General features: G+C 47.7%; 1 protein-coding gene across 3 annotated transcripts; it reads left to right on the top strand.

The window, feature by feature from the left end:
• The first annotated feature begins 4,927 nt into the window (after positions 1–4,927).
• Positions 4,928–19,724, top strand: CORO1B (coronin 1B). 3 transcript variants are annotated; one of them, XM_072985380.2, is made up of 11 exons: positions 4,928–5,370; positions 7,634–7,836; positions 9,294–9,416; positions 10,330–10,459; positions 10,594–10,775; positions 14,989–15,108; positions 15,710–15,814; positions 16,295–16,440; positions 16,613–16,670; positions 17,830–18,114; positions 18,787–19,724. In XM_072985380.2, exons 2-11 carry the CDS (start codon positions 7,636–7,638, stop codon positions 18,916–18,918), a joined length of 1,482 nt encoding a protein of 493 aa, XP_072841481.1. In that variant the 5' UTR covers positions 4,928–5,370; positions 7,634–7,635; the 3' UTR covers positions 18,919–19,724. The 3 variants fall into 3 exon arrangements, with proteins under 3 accessions (XP_072841481.1, XP_078239617.1, XP_020661682.2); XM_020806023.3 differs by lacking the exon at positions 4,928–5,370 and adding an exon at positions 5,570–5,680; XM_078383491.1 differs by lacking the exon at positions 18,787–19,724 and having other exon boundaries at positions 5,231–5,370; positions 17,758–17,914.
• Positions 19,725–19,735: the final 11 nt, after the last annotated feature.

Here is a 19,735-nt window from a genome sequence, read left to right on the forward strand (position 1 = left end):
TGTGCCTCCCTGAGTTGGGTACCTTTTGAAGAGTCGAAATGTGAGGGGCTTAAGAAAAAGTCAAGAAATCCTCTTATACTCCACCTTCAAGGAGGAGCAGAGGGAGAGAAGCCAATTAGTGGGGATTAATGTGCCGGCTTCAGCCCGTTCGTTCGAGCTGCTCTCACACCAGTGGCTTCTATCTAGAGCATGGGAAAAAGTTACTGCTGTTGTTGATGATGTTGATGTTCTTGATGACAATAATTTGCCATTGTTATTCCTGAAGGACAACTCTTTGATCCCCCTTCAATGCATCAGCATAAACACTGAACCTGCTGGCTGAGGGATCCTAGTTCACAGAGGCGACATTTTCAAGCTCAGCTTGCTCCAAAGGCCCATCTTAGGACCCCACTCTTCATATAGGAAGAGGCTGTGACCAAGTGGCAAAGCACGCCCTGTACAGGCACATTGCCTCAGGTGCGAGCCATGTTTCTCCAGTTAGGCATGCTTCAACTGAACTAAGAAAGGCACCGTTTGCAACGAAGGGATAGAACTGCCTGGCAGGGATACCAACACTGGGTTGGATGAATCCTCACCATGCCCTGAAGCCTTATTTTCTTATCTGTTCCCTGTTTTGTGCATATTCCTAGCTGCTCTCAAGGCTGAACATTCACACATCTCACTTTTCAAAGCTCCTGTTCTCATACAGATCTCTCTGCGCTTTTCTGTTTGGTTCTTACTACGGCTTATGCTTACATCATTCCAGTATGTAATCTGCAGCGTTCAGAGGTTTTAGTTTAAGACCGAGCAATAGATGTTTCTTCAACATGAAAGGTGGCTTATGGCAGCTTGGGAATTTTGGTACATGCATGAGTCAGTCGGGAAAGGCTTCCACCATGTTAACTCTACTACAGTTTCAAAAAGTAAATAAGCAAGACCCACATAGTTTTTCCAGAGAATTCCCAACACATCTGAAGGGCTTCCTCAGCAAGAAGTGTACTTATCATGTTTTGCTGTGTTCATTGTGCCTCACATAAACTATCTGAAAAATACGGACCCTATGCCAAGTATTAATTCTTCCTCACATTTCTGTTTCTCTAGCTCCACACAGTGGCTGATTTCTACCTCTGAGAGAAAATACAGTGCAATATGATCCTGTTTTATTGAGAGGTAAGCGTCACTGAGTTGCACATAACTCAATCCCTAGTACAGTACATAGGGGGAGGCCTCCTCTTCCATTGTTGTTGACGGTGGTCTGTTTTCCTTGAGAATAAACTGATGTGACTGCTGGGAATGAACCACAAGTGAGTCTTGCAGTTGTCAAATCTGTTAAGGCTCCTTTGGCTGTCAATTTTCCATATCATGAAGCAGCTTAATAAGCGAGCCACTTCAGGGTATTGGCAAATTGAACACTTCCTCTACTCCTTGGCAGAGGGCAGGGAAAATTGGGGGGGGGGGAGGGGGAATTAAGACTGTAAATTTTGTTTCATCTTTCTTGACTGGGGCTTTAACACAAGGCAAAGAGAAGATTTAAATATATATATAATTGATACAGCACCTCAATAATGGCCTATTATATAATATAATTCATGCAGCACCTCAATAATGGCCTATTATAGAATATAATTGATGCAGCACCTCAATAATGGCCTATTATATAATATAATTCATGCAGCACCTCAATTGTCTATTATAGTCTTTAAAAAAAATCCACCAAGCTCACCCACTGCACATGAACAATGCCAGTTAGAAAGGGCTGCTGTTGAATCTACACTGAGCCCTGAGCCCTGATTGCTAGCCAGGTAGGCAGGCAAGCAGGCAGTGGAGGAAGAGGAAGCCATGGCAGCCACAAGGTGGTGATCTGGGCAACGACTCCCTGTGAAGAGAGGGCAGCAGCACCCCTGGAGCTGGGGAGATCGGACTAGATCTTGACATCTGCAGCCAAGGGAAGGGAAGGGAAGGGAAGGAAAGAAAAAGGGAGAAGGGGTTTAATCCACCTTTAGGGGGTGCCCCTCCTTGGGGGTGTGTGAGGCCCTTTCTTTCACAGCTGGAGGGGGTTGCGCTTGGGGGGCGGTATCATTGCAGGCTCGTATATTTGGACCGTGTGCGAATTCCTGGTGTTGCAAAAGTCAGGTTAGATCCCTTTCTTCAACTGATGCCCCCACCTCCAAATTCCACACTGCGGCAGCAAAGAAAATGGCAAGGGGTTTGCTGAGGAGCAGAAGTTCGTAGGAGCTGGACCAAAGAGGGTTGCTTGAGCTCTGAGGCGTGTAATGCCATTTGGATGGGAGGACTGGAAGAAAGGGCATACCAGACCTCTACCCGGCCCCAAGCGACTCTTTTTATCCTGCAGCAGCCTGCTCCAAAAGCACCAGTGTAAAAAAGCCCTAGGTTAGTTTCACTGGGAGCTACTGAGTGCAAGCATTTCAGTTGATCTGCAACTCTGTCTCATTTAAGTTTATTGCTTTATTGGTAGAGCGACAAGAAGACAGCATCACTAAAACTCCCAAGGTTCAAAAGATAAAAGAGGCAAACATTTAAATCACCTGGCTTTCAGGGAAGAAAGATAAAAAAAGACAGTAGACATGAATGTCTTCACAGAGTATTACAAGGATCCTACTGGTAACACATTGCTCCCAGTTACCCAGGAGAGGCTGTTTTTAAATGGTCAGCGTGTTGCATCCTGATCTTCTCCTTCAACTTACTTTCTAGTAATAACGTGCAACACACTTTGAAATACAATGGCCTGCATTTTTTTAATTGATTGAGCTCCACAAATGTGTACTTGTTAATGTACTGGGGTTTTATGCTAATAGTTCTCAAGATATTGAGAGAGTTGGGGTGACAGATTCTTTGAGTGCCTAAACTTATTAACCCACAAAAAAAAATACTCCTGAACAACAACTTCTGTAATACCAACGGGTCCATCCAACATGTTCTGTCTGGACCAACAGTCCTTTAACTCCGGAATAATGAAAGAATTCACCAGCGGGGGTTCACCCCAAAACGCTCATGGTCGGTTGGTTTCCCTGTTGGGTTCTGTAGGCTGGGACAGGTGTCAAGCCCACTCCTCTTCAACGTAGGTGTCGTGGGCCAGCTGGTGTGCATAGGTAGGACCTCTTTCTTCCAGAGATCTCCCCCTTTCAGGTACACGTGAATGGTCCATTCTATAGGTTCAGCCCCTTCTAACTGCATTGCTGTGCCTCCCTTCTCCTTTCTTTGAGCTTCTCCTCTTTCCATCTCTCTCCTAGTCTTAGATTGACAAACAGGATGGTATTGCTGCCTCCTCTGTATTTCCTCAAGAGGCAGCTTTATCTTGACTTTCTCCCAAGTCCAGGGATCTTCCATTTCTAGCCATCCCCATCCTATAGGTAGATCCTCCTCTCTTTCTCCACTCTTTTTCTTCTCTCTCTCCTCCTGCTCTACCTCCTGCTGCTCCTCACAGCAACACATCTGCTGAAATGGACCAAAGCCTACAAATGTTTATGTCTGAATTCATTTGCTTATTTTAAAGTTTCTTGAAGACTCTTTGTTGTTTTTGCTGCAATAAACTTGCGCACACACACACACACACACATATTATAACAGACATTTTTTATAACTAACCAACAGTAGCTAGCCTAGAGGTGTGCAAAATGGACCCTTCCAGACAGTGCTGGATGGCAACTCCCAGCATTGACTACATTGGGAGGTGCAGTCCAAAAACATTTGGAGGCCTGCCCTTTACACACCCCTCAGCTAGATTAGGGTTGGCTCTAACAATAGCCAACAAATATTTATCTTCTATCTCTGACATCCCCAGGGAATGGGAGTCAGGTATTGACATCACTAAGACCATGTCAATCTAACTTCTTACTTGGGATGAAGTCCCCTTATGGGTATTTCTTATTGAAACACAATTCAGGGGAACCTTTGTAAGGGACAGAGATTTTGGGTGCCTTTCCTCTCTCTCTCTCTCTCTCTCTCTCTCTCTCTCTCTCTCTCTCTCTCTCACACACACACACACACACACACACACACACACACACACACACACACACAGCTTGTTAGCAACATGGATTTTATGCCCCACATTCAAACTCCAGACTCTAAGAGGCTGGAAACTTACTCCTTTCCCTGTTTTTGCTTGATATACTGTTTTTTAACCCTTTAATTGATGAAGCTACCTGCCAAATAATAACCATTTCCAACCAAGCAGACTATTCTGACTGAAGCTGCAGCTGGATTCATCCCAGCGGACGCAGGGGGGTGAGCTTAAAACAGATCAAAGCCAAAGGATACTTCTTTTACACAGACCAAGACTAAAAGTTCCCTGGTGCTGAAAGTAACGGAGGGGGCCTGCTCTGTATAAAGGTTAAATGCTGTGTTGCATGTTTGTACATCACTGATTAGCATGCACTCTAATACAGAGTGTACTACTACTACTACTACTACTACTACTACTACTACTACTACTACTACTACTACTACTACTACTAATAATAATAATAATAATAATAATAATAATAATAGGCAACGGTAGTGAATGAAGTATTCGTTTATTATCATGATCACTCAGAATAAACAGACAACAGCTGTGCTCAACCTGGCGCCCTCTACAATGTTAGATTTCAACTCCCACCACCCTCGGCCATCAGACGTGACGGCTTTGTGGTCCAAACAACGTGGAAGGCATCCAGTGAGGGAAATCTCGTTCACGATCGTGCCACTAATTAGAGTAGCCCGGGGCGGCTGTGGTCTCCTGGTTCAACTCCTGCCCTCCATCGATCTACCCCCAGAACAGCGCGCGGTTACTGCTGCGCGGTAGGGAGGGCACTGCGCGGGGCGCATGCTTAGAAGCACGCTTCTTGGATCACGCCTTCTTCCTACGGGCTAGATCGGGGGCTCTTCCGCCGCTGCGGAAAAACCGGGAGCTCTGAGCTCCCCGCCCTGCGCCGAGGCAGCTGACCTCCCTGCCTCCCTCCTCCGCCCCACCAATCCCCAGGCTATCGGCAACCGCACGTTTCCCCCTCCCGGCGGGGCTCGCCCAGACAGGCCCGTTCTCCTCGGCTCCCGCCGATCCCCGTGGCCGGCTCCTGACCCCGGGGGCGGTCCTTTCGGCTCTCCCTTCCCTTCCCTCGCCTCGCCTCTCTCCGCGCCCGCCGCTGCCGCCCCGCTCCAGGCAGGTAGACTCTCGGAGGAGCGGCCCGGCGAAGGGCGGGAGGCTTCCTCCGTCTCCCTCGCGGCCTCGCTCACTTCCTGTAGCCGCCGCGCGGCCAGCTGAGTCCGCGGGTCCTGCGTCCCTCCTCTCTCCCTGCGGCCGCTTGCACCGCCCCGGGCAGCCCGCAAGGGAGAGGCTGCCGCCGTTGCTGCTGCTGCTGCTGCGTGCCCCGCTGCCTCCCTCGCAAGCCGGTGAGTGGAGGGGGAGGCGGCGGCGGCTGTGGAGCCCTCGGCACGGGGGCGATCGGGCGGAGGAGGGAGGGAGGGATTGGGGGGAGCCGGCCGAGCCCTGAGATCCCGGGGCGGGAGACAAACGGGCAGGCGGGCTGGAAGAACCGCTTCGGCCAGACCCAGTTCCGCCTTCTTCCCCCAGCTTCCCGGCTGGGCTGGGCTCCCGCCCTGCTGCTGCTGCGGCTCCTTGACTTCTCCGGTGGTAGGGAGGACCTGTTTTTGCGAGGCTCGGGTAGTTCCTTAATCGCCAGGTCCCGAGTGTAGACCTCGGGTAGGTCCGTGTCTCTCGTCTAGTTGGGGTTCCTTGGTAGCAAACGGGGGGGAAACGAGCCAACCCCCCCCCAAGAATTTTGGAGCTTCTAGGGCCGACCTTCAGCAGGCTTTTTTCTTTCCCTATTTGAAAATAATCTTTCCTAGTGGGAATAACATTTCCCTCAAACCACCCACCCCCCGAAACGGTATGTTGGGGTGTGGGAAACCAGACGAGGTAAACCCCAACATGCCTCTTCTTCCCAGTTTTTGTCGAGACCTTTTGATCCACGGAGGAGGAGTTCGGCTGCCAGTGTTTTCTCATTCCATCTGGCAGCTGTTCCCATGAAGCAACAGAGTTCTGGTTTTCCTCATTTTTCCATGGGTGTGTTCCTTGGAGCAAAACAGTCCTAGAAAACAGTTCCTTCCCGAACAACAAGGCAGATCTGACCTTTCCACTCGGTTTTGCTGCTCCTCCTCTCTCATCCCCCCCCCAGTTATAAAACAGGGTGGGTTCTGGGCCTCACATTTCTGGCTTGCTGACCGGGTGTAGGTTGAACCCGTTTGCTCTGCTGTGCTCCTGCGCCCTGTTTCCCATCCAAACTTTATTTCTTATGCAGAAGGGTGAAGAGGCTTTTTATTTTATTTTTGTTCTCAACCCTTTTTCTGTCATGGGCCATCCTTGACAGGCAGCACCCAGAAGTGAACTCAGGTGACACATACACACCCCGATCCCAGCTGGTAGGGGCTGCTCCTGAAATAATCCAGCTGCAGGCCAGTATTCAGTGAGCCTGTGTACGCAGATGTCCCCTATCCATGGAAGCAAACATGGAGAAGGTACACTTAGCCCTTCAACAATGCTGAAGTTAGGGATGCCAAGCCCTAGTGTAGTTCAGAATCTGTCTATTCCCCCCCCCCCACTTAACTTCTATCAGGATTCTCTCCCACAGCACTGACAGTCCTTGCCATCTTGTACTGTGTGTCATGAGTCTTAAAAGGCCTTATGATCCCCCTGATCTAGAGGCAGAATTAGATATGTTGTGTTTGGGGGCAAGTAAATCCCTTTGAACTCCTGGGGTTCTGGGTGGCCAGGGGCACAATATTTATTGAATATCTATTTATTTTTTTAAAAATTGTGTATAACCAAAACCATCCTGCTCAGACCTGTGCAGTTCAAGGGAGAAGTGTTTTTTTTCCCCCCAGCTATGAAGTGAGATAGAAATAGAGGAAGACACAGAAGTGTCCATAAAGGCTAAAAATTAATGCATAGGGGTGCTGACAGTTCTGCAGTTATAACAAAGCGACTTCAGGTTTGATCAGGAGCACTTGGGACTTCCTACTGTAATGTGAATAGTATATGGAATATCTTCTGCCAGTTATAATCTGTTTTAGAGATATAAAAATACTGTACAGTACATTGGTTTCATTTCTTATGTTTCTTGGAACTCTCATAGTTTTTTTTGTCCAATCCTAGTTCTGCTTTAGGTTTCAAAAGCCTTCCCACCCCGCTTCCTGCTGAGAGATTTACATGCATTTTGGCACATGATTTCCAAAATGTTCTTATACCTTTTCCCCAAAGTAAATGTTTTAATGCTATTCCCCCATTGTCTCAATGTGCATTATTCAATTATATGCATTTTAGTAACATGATTTACTTGTATATAAGTATAGAAGAAAGATAAACTGCTCACAGCTTTCTCCCAGCAACTGAAAACAGTTATGTGTGTGCTCTTGGTAATAGGCTTGCAAGCCCTAAATTGGATAAATTTGTAACAAAGAATTAGTTAATGCAAATTCAGTTTCCTTCCATAATCTGAGCAGCTGTTTAGTGAATTTAGACATCCCCTGCTCTTTGATTCCTCCCCCCCCCCCAAGTTCCCAAGAATCTTTCTCAGAGTGTATTATATTCTGCATGGTATACCAGCCTGCAAATAAATGGTGTGTATCTTTCCCCCCCCTTTCTGTGTCTTCCCAGTCATGTCCTTCCGGAAGGTTGTGCGCCAGAGCAAATTCCGCCATGTTTTTGGGCAGCCAGTCAAGAACGACCAGTGCTACGATGACATCCGGGTGTCGCGAGTCACTTGGGACAGCACCTTTTGTGCTGTCAACCCAAAGTTTGTGGCAGTGATTGTAGAGGCCAGTGGAGGAGGGGCTTTCATGGTGCTGCCCCTACAGAAGGTGAGACAAGCCCTGCCCATGCATCTTGAGAGAGGAGAACCCAAACGCAGGGAGAAAAATTGCATTGCATTATTTGTTGGTCAGATTCATATCTCACTTTTCCTCTGGTGAGTGCAAGATGATGAGCAATAGGACCGCCCTATCCACATGTTCAGTTCCCATGATTTTACTTATCTGCTGCGTAAAAATATTAAATGAGAAAACCCAGAAATACATTTTCCAAAGTGTAGTTCCAGAACTGGCCACTAGAGGGGATCAGACTGTGCTATATATACTGTACAGTGGTGCCCCGCATAGCGATGATAATCCGTTCCGAAAAAATCGTCGCTATCCGGATTCGTCGCTATGTGGGGCAAAAAAGCCCATAGGAACGCATTAAAACACATTTAATGCGTTCCTGTGGGCAAAAAACTCACCGTTATCCAGAAATCCTCCATGCAGCCGCCATTTTCGCTGCCCAGTAAGCGAGGAAAGGGCGCGAAAACACTGCGGGCGGCCGTTTTCTTTACCCGGTGGCCATTTTGGAACCACCGATCAGCTGTTAGAAAAAACATCCCTATGCGAAAGTCAGTAAGCGAAATGCTTACCAATCATCGCAAAGCAATGTTTTACCATTTAAAACATCGTTATGTGATCACTTTTGCGATCGCAAAAAACGTGTCGCTATGCAGATTTCTCATTAAACGAATCGATTGTTAAGTGAGGCACCACTGTATAGTGTTTTTATACCTGCACTTTACAGTATAGGTGGTATGTGATTGCATCTTGGAAGAACTGATCCTCTGCAGATACCATAGTCCCACTGTACACCCTTTATCCTCACAACAGTCATCTGAGGTAAGTCAGGCTGAGATAGTGTAATGAGCCCCCAAAGCAAGGAGTGAGGTTCATGGTTGGTTGGATACTAATATGGCATTTCGAGTCTCAGTCCAAGGAACAAATCCTCTTTAGTTGTTCTCCACAGATGGTGGACTGTTGTGTGAATAGAATGGCCATTGCAGAGCTTATGCGTCCAGTCCCCCCCCCTTGTGTAGGCAAAGCCCTCTTGTTGTCAGCAGGTAGGTCTCCGTGATTTTTGCCTGTGCAGTGGAGATTGGTGGGAGTGGCTGATGATGGAGCATGATGCTCTAGCTGTGGTCAACAGTATTGTGGCAACACTATTACCGCCATGCAACTGTGGATATGGATGGGACCGTTCGCTGGTCCAGAGACTTCCTGGACTCCTGTCATCTTACATGTTTTTTTTTCCTTCCTAAATCCTCTGGTGTTTTTTTTTTTTTTTTTTAGTGAGCACATCTTCTACAGTTAAGTCAGGTGGAGGTAGGCTGAAAGCTGAGGTATCTTGTGGGACAAAAAGGAAAGGCTTTGGTAGGACTCTAGTTTAGAGGGCAACCTGAAGGACTGTGACCTGTTCAGCTGCTGGATGATCTGTGTCTCGTTTATTTTCTTCCCTCCAGACTGGGCGCATTGATAAGTCCTATCCTACGGTCTGTGGTCACACAGGCCCAGTTTTGGACATCGACTGGTGCCCACACAATGATCACATCATTGCCAGTGGCTCCGAGGACTGTACCATTATGGTAAGGAGGAGAAGGACGAGCAGAGGCATGTGTGGGTGTGGGGTGGTCTCATCCCAAGGATCAGATCTGAATCGATCTGTATGTATTCATAACACAATTTAGCACTCTAAAGTTCTGTTTTTAAGCAGCTTTCCACTGCCCAGGGTTCTGAAGTCTTGAGAGGCTGAAATCTGGCACCCAGATGCCTAAGAGGGGGCAGTGTGCCTTTTTTGTTCTTGATAGCTTCTAATGGCTAGCTAGCAGAGGCAGGAAAGGCTATGTAAAAGAAGTAGGTATACACAAGCATGTTGTACTTGTGTAATACTCCTAGAGAAAAATTCAGCTTTTTGATACATGAAACACTCCACCTCTATTTCCAGTGTGTGCACAACTTTTTATAAGTTGGTCTGAATACAGTAACATAATAGAACTGGTGGTCCTGTTGTGTTGGAAGATGGAGGAGCTATATGATGAGATACTTTTTCTGCCTAGCAGGGACATACCTGATGTGCAGGCTTTGTCCAGGCTGCTCCATTATGGTCTGTGAAGTTTCCCTTCTCACAGTGCCAACCTTGCAGTGTGGGAGATTCCCCAACCGCCCTCTGGTAGCCATTGCAATTGGGAAGCCACAGGAGCTTCTTGCTGTTCTTTCCAGTCTCTGATCTTCTGGGATGTGGCAGAGAGACTTTAGAAAGTAGGGGTTCATCTGCTGAAGATGGGGCGATGGACTGCGATCAGATGGAAAGTACTCATCAGGCTAAAGTAAATGTGTCCCCAAACAGTGTCTGGATGTTGTTAGAAGTTTAAGGCAGAATTATGGGAGTCAGGAAGCATGTGGTAGGATGTGGCTTTGGAAGGGACAATTAGAGCAGATAAGGGTGAATGGATGTTGTGTCATTTATCTCCCCCCCCCCCCCCAAATCTGTCTCTTTAGATATGGCAGATCCCAGAGAATGGGCTGACTTTGCCTCTGACTGAGCCAGTGGTAGTTCTAGAAGGACACTCAAAGCGTGTGGGCATCATCACTTGGCATCCAACGGCCCGCAATGTCCTTTTGAGTGCAGGTACGGCTTGCAATCTTTGGGGGATGGGGGTGAGGGAAGCTTTGGATGGAAAGCTTGGGCTGAAACTGAAGACTGGGACAAGGAGCTCTTGTGGAGACAGATGTACCCCCCCTTTCCTCCCCCCCCTTTTCCAGGCTGTGATAATGTCGTCATTGTGTGGAATGTGGGCACAACTGAAGAACTTTACCGACTCGACGATCTGCATCCTGACCTCATTTATAACGTTTGCTGGAACCGCGATGGCAGCCTTTTCTGCTCAGCCTGCAAAGACAAGAGCGTCCGCATCGTGGACCCCCGCCGAGGGCAGGTGGTTGTGGTAAGTTTCTCCTTCCCTGGAATCTTTTGGCCCAGGGTCTCTCTGGCTGCTCTGGATGCGGTTTTTGACCCAACAGGTGCAGAGGCAAGAGTTCCGTCTCTGTTCAAGGGTGCTCCTTGGCCTCAGACAAGGCCCTTTTTTGACCTGAGTAGCTCTAACACAAGGTGGGAGTGTGCCGGTTCAAAGGGCATTTGGGTAGCTAGGCAGACCACCTCCACCCTCCCATCCCTTTTACACCAAATGTAGTTTTTGGGGTACACAAAGTGTGTTTGTGGCTCCTGGAGGCCGCCAGGTGCAGCCCTTTTGGCTCTGGACGGGCAAGCCCAAAACAACAGCAGCCACGAAATCGGAACCAGAAATGGCTATCTGGGCACTTCTGCCCCCCCCCCCATTTTGTTGGCCTTCCCCCCCCCCCTCTTGCTTTGCTGTGGATCATAGCAAGTGTTGGGGGTGCAAAATTGTTCCCCAGCTCCACCAGAGTGGCCCACCCCTGCTTTAAATGGAATCTGATTTATGCTTTGTCATTTTATAGTGGCAGGAGGTGGACAATACAGTATCTGAATCACAGGCAATGTGGGCATAAGTCTATTGCCTCTGCTGTTGAACTTGGTATGGCCAAAACAGTCTCCCTTTTGCACGTTTGCAGGATGTGTGTGGATCGGGGGTCTTGCACCTTGTTTTTAAGGAGAATCATGTTTCATGAGGAGTCCTTGGAGCCCAGTGCTTTTTAAAAGCAAAGTATGTGTCTCCCTGCACATGGCTTATATATTAAATTTATTGTCTGTGCTCAAGTCAGTTGTGACTTAGTGTGACCGTTTACAGGGTTTTCTAGGTAGAGAGTACTCAAAAGTGGTTTCCCATTCCCTTCTTGTGGGGTGTCCTAAAACTATGCAGCTTGCCCAAGGCCATACGGGCTGGCTCTTCTACCTGGAGGCAGAGTGGAATGTTGAACTCTGAACAGCAGCAAGAGTGGGCTGTGGTCCCCAATGAGCTCTAAAAGGTTCCATGCCCCCCCCTTCCCCGGCCACCAGTTCATTACTTTTACTGGGCCCAAAGATTGCCTATTCTGCTGTAGGATGCCTTTGGCTTTTGGGGAGTCCTCTCCATCCTGTTAGGTGAGCATTGATCTCTGTGCTTTGTCCCTCCCTGTTCCCATGCTTTGCTTGGCTATTAGAATTTGATCATGCCTGATCTAACCAGCAATGTTTTAAACTTGCAGCAACTTGGTGATTGCAAGCTCACACTTGCCTTCTGCCCAGGGCTGATGTTTATACAGCAGACGTGCTAGTGGGTTCTTCATGGAATTTTACAGTTTATTTTGGTGGCCTTTGTTTTGGTTTTCCTTGTATGTTTGTGTTTATAGAAGCTTAATTCTAACCAAACCCTGTAAAATGAAATAATATTCAGAATGTATGTTAGGCAGAGGTGCTAACTGATGTTCAATTAATATTTATCAGTGGGCAAAATCAGATCTTGTAATTGCATTTCTAGCAAAAATGAAGTGTGGAGGTGTTCACAAATGGATGAATTTACTTGTGTATACATCCTTACAAAAGTTGGAGCACACACCCTCGCAGGAGTTCATGTAGTGTCAACGGCGTTATGCTGGAAGCATTGTACCCATGGCAAAATAGATAGGTAGGAAGGAAGGAGGCATGCAACAACGTTTTATAGGATTGGGAAATTGTTTTTATTGAATTGATCTTTTTGGTGCCAATGAGGCTGGCTTGCCCTCCCTGATTTAATCCCCCAGCTGTGCCTGGCATGAGGCCCAGTCTTGTACAATTCAAAGCGCTTCAGCCTCTCAGCCCAAAATTCGCTCTTTCCCTCTCTGCTGAGTTGGTTGATCTGAAATCTGGAGGATGGCTGAGGACTGGTTAGTTTTGGGTAGTGATGGATTAAGTTAGCCTTGCTCAACCTCAATGTCCTGGGCTACAACTTGCACAGTCTTCCAGCTGGTAAATGGGAGGGCACCAGCCTGGGGACAAGCTGGACTCTGTCATGCTTTGCCAGTTTTTCACACTTTAGAAGGAAGAGCTCACATGTCTTTGATAAGTACACAGCAATCGGTGGTTAAGCAGCAGTAGGTGGTCATGTTGTTGAAGGAGGAAGAAGTAGCACCTTCCAGATTTGTCACCACTGGGCCTCTGTGGAAAACTGCAAGAGCCCCCTCCCCACTCCTTCCCTTTGTGTGCTTGAGACATGGCTCAGCCTCTGGCTGTTGGCGAGCGATGGTCTCAAATAGCCATAGAGCCTTGACCTGCTCCACATCAGCTGTGGTCCCTTTCCCCTCTTGCATCCTGGTAGTTGTGAGTTTTAAACCGTAGCCATCAATTGACTGTTGAAACACAAGAGTTAAGTTCAGCATCTCAGCTTAAAGCAATGCAGAATAAGTGGAGGTCGAAGCCAGGACTACTGTAGCCAACCGTTTATCTCTTGGAAGGAACTAGTTTTGCAGATTTGGGCCACAGCGTTGGAATCATTGTCTCCAGTACCTGTCAATCTGTCCAAAAGGGAGGGCAAAGGAAGCGGCTCAGTGTGGCTGGAGGTGCCCCAGGGCTGCTTGCTGACAACTCCCATGTTTATTGTATCATGTGCATGGTTTAGGGCTTAAAAACACACGGCATATTGTTGTTGTTGAGTGATTGTTTTTAATTGCCATCATCTACCTTGGGTGCTGAGTAAGCAAGAGAAAAGTGGGATATACATTTATAGAAACAAGTACATATTTTAGAGGTCGGGGTGGGGGAGTGTCTTTGCACATAGGAGGAGGCTTATGGTATTCCTAATCTCGTTCAGCTCTACCTGTCCAGCTCTCTGGTTCCTTATTAAGTGAGATCTGGGGAGCCAGGGGTAGTAGAGTTACACTGACCTGGCCTGGTTCCTCCCCCAACAGATGCCAAGTTTGAACGTCTGCTGGGCTTGTGTGTATATACCTGAAAGTGGAGGTTGAGGCAGAAGAGGGATTCTGTTGACACATTGCCCGTCCTAATGTTCAAGAGTCTTTATTCTTGAGCTGACTAAGCTGGACTTCCATGTGGTTGTGGAGTCTTCTTGGCTTCATTCAGCATCCGTGTAGAGACATCCCTCTGCAGACTGGCTCAGGGCTACATGTTTTCCATGATGATGGTGGATCTGTCTCAAACAGTATCTAGCTCTGCTCAGGCTACAGGGCACACTCTGGACTGGTTTTTCTGTACTGGACAGGTTGATTTGTTATCTAGGTTTGGAGGCACTCTCTGTAGTTTCATCACCACAGATGGGTTGCTGCTGATAGGGTGCAGACTCATTAGGGAGCTGTCTTTCCCTGAGAGCCAAAAAGGAGATGCAAACCGGAGCCAAACCATATTTGGCATTTTAATGTGTGAATGCATTTAGCATACCCTTTTTTCTCCTTTAAAAACATCTGTGAGGGGATGGAGAAAACATCATTGTGACTGCAGTGAAGGGAAAGGAATGTTGAACTCTTCCTCATGCACCAAAGGCTATATGTGTTCTAGATGTTTTTACCAGTTAATTTTTCCCCTCAAGCTAATAGTGGTTCTGGGAGAAGGAGGGGTGAGATTTTTTCAGTGTTGTTGTGAATGAGAACGTGAGACCCACGCACCCCTTATTGTCCCACCTGGAGCAGCTGTTTTCCAAAGGGGGAAAAGTATACCTTTACTGCATCCATTGAGGGGACATGCACTTCTTCTGGGCATCCCCTGAATCATACCATTTTACTTGTCTTGTCCCAAATGGGCAGTTGTAGTTTTGGACTGGAGCTCCTAGAATCCGTTACCACTGAGTATGCTATCTAGAATTGATGGCAACTGTATGCCGAAACATCTGGAAGGCTGTGTTTTGCCCACCTAGTTTGGGTCCATCTTGCCTGCTTTCGTTAGCAGTGATTGCCAGATGTGTGTTTCGGGCCAGTGACTGGAGACTCTCTCTTTTTAAAATGGGAGATGCTTGGGATTGAGTCTTGGTCCTGCCATATACAAACTGCTGACTCTTATCTACCACGGGACTGTTGCTTCTTGTAAGTATAGTGAAAGCCAAGTCAATATTTTCCAGACCGATGGTGAGCAAGAGTGATGCTTATTGTACTAGCTAAGCCAGTTTGGACTCAGCATTATAGATGTTGGAACTAAGCCAGGCTAGAATATTTTTTCTGTTGATTTTAGGAAGCTTGCTTCACTTCTTGCCTGCCTGTTGTCTGTCCACTCCACAGGAGAAGGAGAGGGCCCATGAAGGAGCACGGCCCATGAGGGCCATTTTCCTGGCTGATGGGAAGATTTTCACCACAGGCTTCAGCCGAATGAGCGAGCGGCAGTTGGCGCTCTGGGACCCGGTGAGTGAGAAAGTGGACCTGAAAGAGTGAAAGGTGCTTTCGTCTCCAGGAAGGGTAATGTGCTCTGTTTTGGAACACATCTCCCGGAATCCCCAGCCAGCGTGGCCCAACTTAGTGGGCCATGGGAGGAGAACTCTCTATCCAATCCAAGGTGTTTTCTTCCTCCTTATGTTTGCACAAAGTGGGTAAATAAAAGGCTGCTCTTCTTGCAATCTTGGCCCTTGCTGTCTTCTCTTTAGCTTTGCCTTGTGGGTCGGGGAAAGGTCTAGAGCAGGAAGTCTGCTATATACATCTAGGCTCCCTCCCTGTTTCAAAACCATGGATGAATCGAGGGAGGGAGTGTGCTGTTGTGTGAAACTGAACTTGGATTTGAAGCCTTGAAAATCGTTGTTCTCACCTTACTCTTGAGTCAGCATGCTCACTTTGGTAAAAATTACATTTGGCCTATTCCATTTTGCATTGGTCCTGCCTGCTACTGCAGTATTGCTCCTGAGACCCTTCCCAAGTAGAAATTAGGTGCTAGGATGAAAAGGTTTTCCAAGGCCCTCAATGACGTAACATTTCTGTCGTTCTCTTTTGTGTATGCACATGTATGTTGCAGGAAAACCTGGAGGAGCCTATGGCATTGCAGGAGCTGGACTCGAGCAATGGGGCCCTTCTGCCCTTCTATGACCCTGACACCAATGTTGTCTATGTCTGTGGCAAGGTATGCTTTCATTTAGAGATGTGATGAGAGTGGGCGGACTCTTTCCACATACTTTTAATTCTGTCTGAGACTGGTAGGTCTTTCTTACCCCTTTCCACAGCCAGTGGTTTCTTTTCTAAGGAGAAATGAACAAGATGGTGCTAATTGTGCATGGGCATGTGGGAGAACATGGCCAAGTTTTTTTCTTGTTTTTTTTTTTTAACTCCTCGCAGAAGGGAAATCATGGAGGCAGCCATTGCTGGCCACATGCTGGTTTCATCCCAGTCACATGACTGGGTACATAACCAACATGTGGGCAACACCTTGTGATTCAGCTATGGCTGCTTTTGTAATTTCCAGGTAAAAAGCATCAGGATGCTAGCCCCTGTTGGCTGAGCATCTTGTTTGGCCGTAGCTTAAATCTAGAGGGGCTGGCCTTCCCTCCTGTATGGCATTCCTTGCTTTTTGTCAGCTGCCGTTCAAACCATTTCCTTTCCCTAGGGAGATTCAAGCATCCGCTACTTTGAGATCACGTCGGAAGCGCCCTACATCCACTTCCTGAACACCTTCACTAGCAAAGAGCCACAGCGAGGCATGGGATGGATGCCCAAACGGGGTCTGGATGTCAACAAGTGTGAGATTGCCAGGTATTGGGAGTTGGCTGCCAGAGAAAGCAGATATTTGGAGTTGCACAAAAGCTAGTACTCAGGGAGAGACAAGTAGTTTTAGTATGCAGCACCAGTGACATGCTTCCTCTGCACCTTCCTTGTTAACTGCATTTTCTCTCCCTTCCCTTTTTCTCTTTCTTTGTTTCTGCAGGTTTTACAAACTTCATGAGCGCAAGTGTGAACCCATTATTATGACAGTGCCAAGAAAGGTGGGTGCTTATTATAAAGGGTCGGTCTACCTTTCATTATAAGGAGCTTGTCTTCAGCCATGTTCACAGTCTGAAAGAGCTTAGGACCTTGATACTGAAGGAACTGCCTCCTCACATATACAGTAAATGGGTACAGTTATCAAGGTTTGCTTGGGATCCCCTTCTCTGTGTCCTTCTGCTTGGGGCAGTACATCAGAAGGGGACAAGAAGAGGACTTTTTCAGCTGCTTTGCTTCAGAAGTGGAATGCTCTCTCCTTGGAGGTCTGACATGCCAGTGCTGGCTTTGTTTCCATGCCAAGTGAAAATCACTGCTCACCTTACTGTAGGGGAGAAGGCCTAAATCCAATTGGTAGCTAAAGGAGAGCAGGCCCACAGACCCCTGCTTATGTAAATCCCACTGATTCAGTGGGTCCGCTCTAGTTAGGACCAGCAGCTGGATTCAGGCCTTAGTGGGTATTGGTTTATTGCAATGGTTCTCAAACTCAGCTTTTCACATTCTGACAGCCTGCAGCTCCCAGAATCCCCAGCTGACCTGGCTAATGGTCATGGATTCTTGGAGTTGTAGTCCAACCCCATTTGGGGATCCATTTTTTAGAATTCCTGGTCTATTGAACTGCAGAATTCTGATTCTGATGGGTGGTTTTTTAGTGTTATGTGTTGTTTTTAATTGCTCAGACTATTTTAAACTTGCTTTATGAATTGAACCCAGGAATAAGGTGGGATACAAATCTCCTTGATTGATTAGTATTAATATCCTTAATTAATTAGTATCAAAGGTTTTGAGCAGGAGAGACTGTACCTAATTCAAACAGGCTTTGAAACATGGAAGAGGTAAGATGTTTGCTGTTTAATCCCTATAGTGATCTTGAGCAAAAGCCTCTTAGGCCTGTCCTGCTACTGTTTAGAGTGATTAGTGCTTCCTGGCCTTGGTTTTGAGATAGGAAGGCTCAAGCTTCAGGTTCTCATGTTAGAAGCATGTCCTGTCTTGGAACAGCTTCCCTCCAGTTTCAGCCTGTATTCATTCTACGGGAGTGAATGTCTCCTTGTAAAGTCGGTGGTAGTTTACCTTGTATCGTATGTTTGCTAGGGAGAAGAGTGGATCCTGGCACTGCAATAGGGAGCTTTGCAGCCCAGTGCTAACCCAACGGTCTCTTTGCAGTCAGATCTGTTCCAGGATGACCTGTATCCAGATACAGCTGGTCCAGAGCCTGCCATGGAAGCTGAGGAGTGGGTGGCTGGGAAGACGGCACCACCCATCCTCATCTCTTTGCGTGAAGCCTATGTGCCCACAAAGCAACGGGACTTCAAAGTCAACCGGAGGACCTTGCTGCACGAGAGCCGGCCCGCGGCCACCCCCAGCGCCGGGCTGAGTGCCACACACCCCAGTGCCATGTCTCAGTCTGCTGCCGCACCTGCCATTAGCGTCAGCAGCACTGCCAGTGGGGTATGTACAGATTTGGTGCTTGCACCAGAGCAAGGATGGGAGGATTGGTCGAGTGACTGGGCTGGCTCTTCTCTTCCTGGAGTTGCAGGGAGGGAGGAGCAGAAGGGTAAAAACTCAGTGCTGGGAGTAGGACGGTTAAGTTACTAGAGGGCAGGGTGGTGAGTTTTTTGAACTTCTGACGGATGCTTCAGCTGGAGACTGGGCAGCCCTCTGCTTACGAAAAAGCAAGTTTCTCTCCTTTTGTGGATAAAAGGGGATTTCAGTTCTTTGAAAGAGGCCGGGTGATGCTTCTGTGATAAAGCGAGATGTGCTTCTAGTCACCTACGCAGAGGCTTTTGCAATTTGCAGTACAGTAATTCAGAAGGCTTTCACACTCATTACTAAATGTCTTGTAAGCCAGGCTCCTAAAAACAGAATAGGTTGTATACAGGGAGTCTCCTGGGGCTTCCTTTGTTTGGCGATACAACAGCCTGTTTCCTTCCTGTGGTTTCCATTGGGGGCGGGGGGGAGACACATAATGTGCACAATTGTGTGGACTGAACTTGGGAGCATTTACGGCTGTTGATTTCTTAAACTCTACTCTCCCCCGTCCCCCCCCCCCCCCCAGTATATCTGCCCGAGAATGGAAGGGCATTTTGGAAAAGGAGCATGACACCAATGTCTGGTTCACAGGATGGAGGAGGGCAGATCACTGAAGAGGTGCTCCGTGAGGTGGCGTCGCTGCGAGCGCTGGTGGCTGCCCAGGGGGAGCGCATCGCACGGCTAGAGGAGCAGCTGAGCCGCATGGAGAACGGTGACGTCTAAGGGACCTTTCCCCACCGAGGAGGCCTCACCAACATAGATCTTCATACCCACTTCATCTTTATTTTTTATTTTTTTTGAGCTGCCAGTCATCCCTTGACACTGCCTCATCCTTTGCCCTGTGATGTGAGACAGGGACTTGCCCTCTCTTGCTGCTACTGGGGATGTTTCTTGGGTCTTTGTCCTGGACCAAATCTCCTCTTCCTGTTGTTATTGTTATAAAGGGCAATATGCTGGCCTCCCCATGTCTGCCCCTTTGCCTTACTCCCCAGGGTCCCTCTCCCCTCTCCTGTTTCCATGGTTGGCATTGGCCTGTGTGCCCTTTGGTGGATCTCAGGGCTGACTGATGCTTCAGGCTCGTATGCCGATGCCTTTCATTGAGGAGAAGAAGGCTGGGGCATTCCTGCCCAGCCTCTCCTGGCATGTGGGTTTGGTTGTTAGAAGCTAGTGCCTCCTATGACTCCAAGCTGAGGGAGGCTACGCGTCTTTTTTTCTCCCCCTTTTCCCTATTAGGACCACTAAGATCCCACTGAGGATTCTTCCACTTCCTTGCCTGCACGTACTTTATTTCTACAAAAAGACCACAGAGATTACGACAGAAGTCAGACTGAAAAAAATAAACCCTGCTAACCAGTCACAGCCCAAAACCTGTGGTGTCTAGGACCACTTCTTCCCCGACTCCCTCTTCAGCCCTTCAAAATAGCAGGCTATGACGAAACTTTTTAAAAAAATGGCGGGAGGAGGGGGGGAAACTGTTCAGGATCAATATCTATATTTTCATTCCAAATAAATGTCTTTATAAAGCCACAGTTCTGCGTAA

The sequence above is a fragment of the Pogona vitticeps genome, chromosome 1 (genome assembly GCF_051106095.1).
Source record: "Pogona vitticeps strain Pit_001003342236 chromosome 1, PviZW2.1, whole genome shotgun sequence".
Taxonomy (NCBI): Eukaryota; Metazoa; Chordata; class Lepidosauria; order Squamata; family Agamidae; genus Pogona; species Pogona vitticeps.